Source organism: Cyprinodon variegatus, unplaced genomic scaffold (assembly GCF_000732505.1).
Source record: "Cyprinodon variegatus isolate N-32 unplaced genomic scaffold, C_variegatus-1.0 Scaffold39, whole genome shotgun sequence".
NCBI lineage: Eukaryota > Metazoa > Chordata > Actinopteri > Cyprinodontiformes > Cyprinodontidae > Cyprinodon > Cyprinodon variegatus.
In genome coordinates, this window is record NW_015150492.1 from 635,425 (window position 1) to 641,158 (window position 5,734).

Sequence of the window (5,734 nt, forward strand, 5' to 3'; positions counted from 1 at the left end):
ATCCATCCATCCATCCATCCATCCATTTTCTGATACACTTATCCCTGCTGGCGTCGTGAGGGTTGCTGGTTTCTATCTCCAATCTACACTACGCATATCTATCATATATTTTAACAGTTTTCATGGACTAACTTTCCTAAACCACCCAAGCTGATGTATACCTATTGTGGCAGTGATTTTGAAAATTTGCGGTTTTGGAGGTGAAAATTTCTTAATAAACACAATTTTTAAGTAATGGTATTCTATTAAGTATATCCTCGATATAATGCAGTAGTATTGCATTATTATTTGGGAAATTCTCACAAAGGGATCAGGAAAAAACACATTGTGAGTGGTTTTATGAAACAGCAAAGAATCAGATGTTGTCTGTTTTCAGTGCTTATATTTTACATGTGTTCCTTATTTAACATAATTCTTATAGGTGTATTGATTTGTTGTTTATTTAAAAGTCAGCTATTTAATACACCTCCTACACACCATGCTTTTGTTTTATATGTTTAAGAAACATAATGAGAGCCCATATATAAAATGTGTTTGACTGTGATTCCTTCTTAGGTGACGGTGCAAGCAACATGTATCACCCTGACTGCCATGAGTGGAGACCGATGTTACATCACAGTCTATCCTCTTAAATCTCTCCGTCACCGGACACCAAAAGTGGCCATGATAGTCAGTGTTTGCATTTGGATTGGTATGCAACTTTGATTTATCTATGCTGCTATACAGAAAAACAAAAATGTAACAAAAACAATACTAAATGTGTAAAAGAATTGTGTTTTTCTAAATACAAGTATATTTAATTTCTCCAGGCTCCTTCATCCTTTCCACCCCAATTTTAATGTACCAGCGGATAGAGGAGGGCTACTGGTACGGTCCGAGACAATATTGTATGGAGAGATTTCCCTCCAAGACGCATGAGCGAGCATTTATCCTCTACCAGTTTATTGCTGCCTACCTGCTGCCGGTGCTCACAATCTCTTTTTGCTACTCTATGATGGTAAAGAGAGTAGGTCAACCCACTGTAGAGCCTGTTGACAACAATTATCAGGTAAAACAAGTTTTTTTTTTTTACTCCTAAATAAAAAAATTAAGTGATATTGTTTTGATGATTGTCGTTAGTAGTTAATAACCATGAGATATCCAACATTTGCACAGATATAAACTTTGGGGCTGCCAAAGAGACTACACAAGGATTTACCACAAAAACCTAAAACAAATGTTACATTTGCATATTTTTTATGTTTTGTTTGCTATTCTGAACTACCAATCTATATTTTCAAGCTTGACTTGTATATACAATAAAAAAAAAGCAAAATCAACTAAGCTTCTAAGATCTTAAAAAAAGACCAAATGGACCTTTTTGTATAATGCCTGGGCAGAATATAGAGACCCAATAATTCAGCTGACATATTTAGTAGGGGTTAAAAAAATGTATTCAAAAGTAACATTTGGTATTAGGAATAGGAGCTGACTGGAACTGGATTCCCTTCTCAAAAGCTGTGAGATTGTGCTGTCTCTGATGATTTATCCCAATTGCACTGTTTAGATGATTCAGATCACTGAATGACTGATCTAAATGTTCATGGTGCTAGACAGGGCAAAGAATAGTGGGGGAATCATTGTCAGTCTGGCGGTCATGCACAGAGAAACTGTCCAGGGGGCGGTGTTTTCTTGAAGGTTTCAAATCCAAAATCCACTTGACAGAATCAGTAACAGGACGCCCCTGACGAAGCAGAGATTTCCAGACCGACAAAGGCAAGAGGCAGAACCGAGATCCAGGGTTTGGTCATAAATGATTGACAGTACAATCAAGAAAGGGTCAGAGGCCAACAGACTCGGTTGTGAGGCAAGGCAGGAAGTAGATTTCAAGAGATCAGTAGGCATCAGGAATATCCAACAGGGGCATGCCAGACAAGAGAAAAAAGGAACAAGACAGTTCAAGATCAAGAGGTCAAAAGAAGGATTGCTGGAGGGTCTAAAAACACTACCAGCTTTTACTAACATAGGGGTTGCACACTGTGAAAGCCTGAAATATATACGCTCCTGATTAAAATCTTAAGACAAAAACTTTTGAGCGGGGAATTAATTGAAAACTGCAATTGCCACAGGTGTAACTGCTCAGACCTGACTGCCCATGCAGCAGAGGGAGCAAGGCTAACGTCATGGGAATGTACACAGCAACTTCACAGACAGGAATCCTTACATTATTGTGTTTACTTGTAGGCGATAGAAGGCAATGTGACTCAAATTCAAAGTTAAAGTGTTCATAAGATGCACAGGCCACTATAAAGCAGGGTTGTCAAACTCAAATCCTCGAGGGCTGTGTCCAGCATCTTTGAGATATGTTCCATGATCTAAGACACCTGAGTCACCTTCTCAGCACGTAACTGAATTCTGCAGAGTCCTTCTGGTGACCCGACTATCTGATTCAGGTGTGTTTTACAAAAACATATCTAAAACATGCAGGACACTGGCCCTTGAGGACTGGAGTTTGATACCCGGTTATACAGCTTATCACTTTACTCTAAATATAAAAATTATGGTCATTCTTAAAGATTGTGTCTGCAGTAGAAAAGCAGAAATTACTTTTAAAATCTTGATTTGAACAATGATGTGAAGATGATTTTACTGAAATTACTTTTACTGTAAGGAGGTTGTTTTACTTTATCAATATCAAAAAAATCATGTATAATAATCAGGATTCCTAATCACTGAGCCAAATCTTGAAGGTAGAGAAAAGAAATGCATGGTCTTCATTCCTGGCTAGAAGTGAATTTACCTGCACTGTAAAGATTCTGCTGGCATCAACTTCTTCATGTAAATTAAAATAGGCCTATCACAGCTTATCAAAAACGTGTACCCCCATTTTTATTCTAATTAAAAATATAGATTTTATTGAAGTGGTGCCACACCCAAAAGAACATTGATGTTGGACCAAAAAAAAAAATTAAATAGTCTAACCACAGCTAGACCATCAGCAAAAATATTTTTCTTAATGAAAAATGTGTAACAAAATATCTGCTCTGATTTCCTTCTCAGGTCAACCTCCTGTCTGAAAGAACGATCAGCATCAGGAGCAAAGTCTCCAAGATGGTGGTGGTGATTGTCCTCCTTTTCGCCATCTGTTGGGGTCCCATCCAGATCTTTGTGCTTTTCCAATCCTTCTATCCAAAGTACCAACCTAACTACACAATGTACAAGATCAAGACCTGGGCTAACTGCATGTCCTACGCCAATTCCTCAGTCAACCCCATAGTTTATGGCTTTATGGGAGCGAGCTTTCAAAAGTCCTTTAGAAAAACCTTCCCATTCCTGTTTAAACACAAGGTCAGAGATAGTAGCATGGCTTCAAGGACTGCCAATGCTGAGATCAAGTTTATTGCTGCAGACGAAGGCAATAATAATAATGATGTGAACTGACTCTGCAACAAATTTAAAGACAAAGATAAAGATTCCTGAGAAATTTGGCTACTTATGTCGGTCAGATGGTTTTGTAACTATCCTCAGTGAATTACTGTTCGATCTTAGACGAAGACACTGTGCTTGATATTCTTATTCACATTGTGTTTATTGTTGTAAGTAAGTGAATGACTACAAACAGTTAATTGAAACTGGAATCAGTCGTTTATACTAAAATACATTAATAGCCTCTTGCCTATAATTAATAGTTCTTGCCTGATGTGACTTAGTGAACTTCTCTGGGAGGTTCTTTGGGCCATTGCTAAGCATACATTCTTTGCTATTGCAGGAATCAGATCTCAACAACTTGTCATAAAGCTCTATCTTATTGGTTTAGTTTTTCTCCAAGTGTTGAGAGGATCTGATTAAGTGAGTTGCATGAACAATCTCTGAACAGAAGATACAAGTAACAACAATAAGTTGACAACTACAACAGTAAAATTAAGATGCTTTTAAAAAGTATGAACTTTCAATTGGTTTTAAATAAACTTAGACATGTGGCTCACAGCAAAAAACAAACAAACAATTGGAATAAGAAAAAACAAACAAACAAACTCCTGTATCAATTTGCTTATTGTTTTTATTTCGGCAGATGTTGAGCTTTTTTCCAAGGTGAACAACTTTTTCTTTGCTGCTAAGTAAGATAGTAAATAAAATATCCTTGTGTTTCCATTTACATGCAGAATGCCAATATGAAGCTTTCTCTTCTTTTAAAGGCCATAATACTTCACTAAGAAGATGATAGATCTTAGAGTCACTCTTATAATGGCAGGCAGAACATTGTATTTTTCGTATTTATGCACAGCCATATTGTATTTTAGACACTTTCTTTTTTTCATAAAAGCAGCTATTAAAGTATGAAGGATACCTTTAATATCATCCTTAAATACCTTTACAGTCTCTCTTCAAGCTGTAGAAATCTTAGATCGGAAAAAAAATAGCTCAAATATTTTGTTCTTTATGGAACTTAGTGGATATTTTCTTTATATAAAACAATTTAAGCACTGCCATTTTTTAATCAACTTGTTATTTGTCTTTAAATAGGGTTTTACTATAATACATTTAAACTGTCTACAGCATCTAACGTTTATGTGTCCAGTTTTCCCTGCTAGTTAACTGGTATTGATAAGTGAACATATTTTCAAAACAACACTTAACATAGTGTTACATACAAACCCAAACTTACAGAGCATGGGAAGTGTCATTGGGCAAATAGCCAAACCCAACAGGATCATGCTTTACCAAAATATGTTTGCATAGTTTGCGTGATAAAGTATTTCCAACACCTTCCCAGGGCTGCTTAGTCTTTCATTAAAAGGTAGCGCCAGTTTCTAGAATACAATGACCAAAACCAAACATATTTATACGCCTTAATTTTTTTCATCTTTTGTCTCTTTCCAACCATTATTTTTAGTATGTGTTATTTGTGCTTTATTTAATAGAAATATAGACTAATATAAGAAACATGGCAAATGGAAACAGTGGACAATAATCTGTTCAGCCTTCCACTGCATTATGAGGTCTAAGTCTTTTGGGTACTGTCTCTCACATTTCTCGTTGCAATATACCGGTAACTGAAGCTTGGCAAAGCAGGATAGAGAGGTGACTACTCACCTGAGAGGTGGACCTCCAGATTTGCTAATCCTCTGCTTGCTCCCCGTCTGTCATTTTAGGTAGATTCTCATATCTTGGTTGGTGTTCTCTTGTCTCAATTTATGCTAATGTACCTCTACCTTTCCACTTTTTAAATGATCAAAAATGTTTGTTTTTGTCTTTTTTCAACTTAACCCTGTGTAGAATTTCTCCATGGTGTATGTTTTGAAAACATGTACTATTTTCCCTGTTCATAACAAATAGACCCCACCTTTTGAGGGCCTGTCACATTAAATCCTAATAAAACTCTCTAAAATATAAAGATATCTAAGGGTTAGTAATTCATTGCACTCCACATACACACACTCATACAGATGAATTCATTTCCATGGAGGCTGTTGCTTGTTTAGTATTCATCCTTAATACTGGAGACCAGCAAATGTAATTAAAGTGTTTTCCCTCCTGCATTTCACCAGCTGGGGACCCTCTGGGTGTAGTGGCTTTATATGTGTGGAGCATAAACATACAAAGCTAAAAATCTAGCCCTTGAAGCATAAGATTCTCTGTATCCACAGAAGAAACATGTATGTCTTTTTAAACACATTTCACACAAACACCGTAGAAACCTTAAAGCTTGTTCATAAGCAAAGGTGACCAGACACACAAGGTGATGAAACACGTT

General features: G+C 36.5%; 1 protein-coding gene across 1 annotated transcript in view; it reads left to right on the top strand.

The window, feature by feature from the left end:
- The window catches only part of kiss1r (KISS1 receptor), a 29,996-nt gene extending 24,668 nt beyond the window's left edge, over positions 1-5,328 (top strand). Inside the window, exons 3-5 of the mRNA XM_015369880.1 lie at positions 556-691; positions 810-1,048; positions 3,040-5,328. Coding sequence (XP_015225366.1) covers positions 556-691; positions 810-1,048; positions 3,040-3,420 — 756 coding nt within the window. The 3' untranslated portion in view covers positions 3,421-5,328. The remainder of the gene's footprint in view (positions 1-555; positions 692-809; positions 1,049-3,039) is intronic.
- The last annotated feature ends 406 nt before the right edge of the window (positions 5,329-5,734 follow it).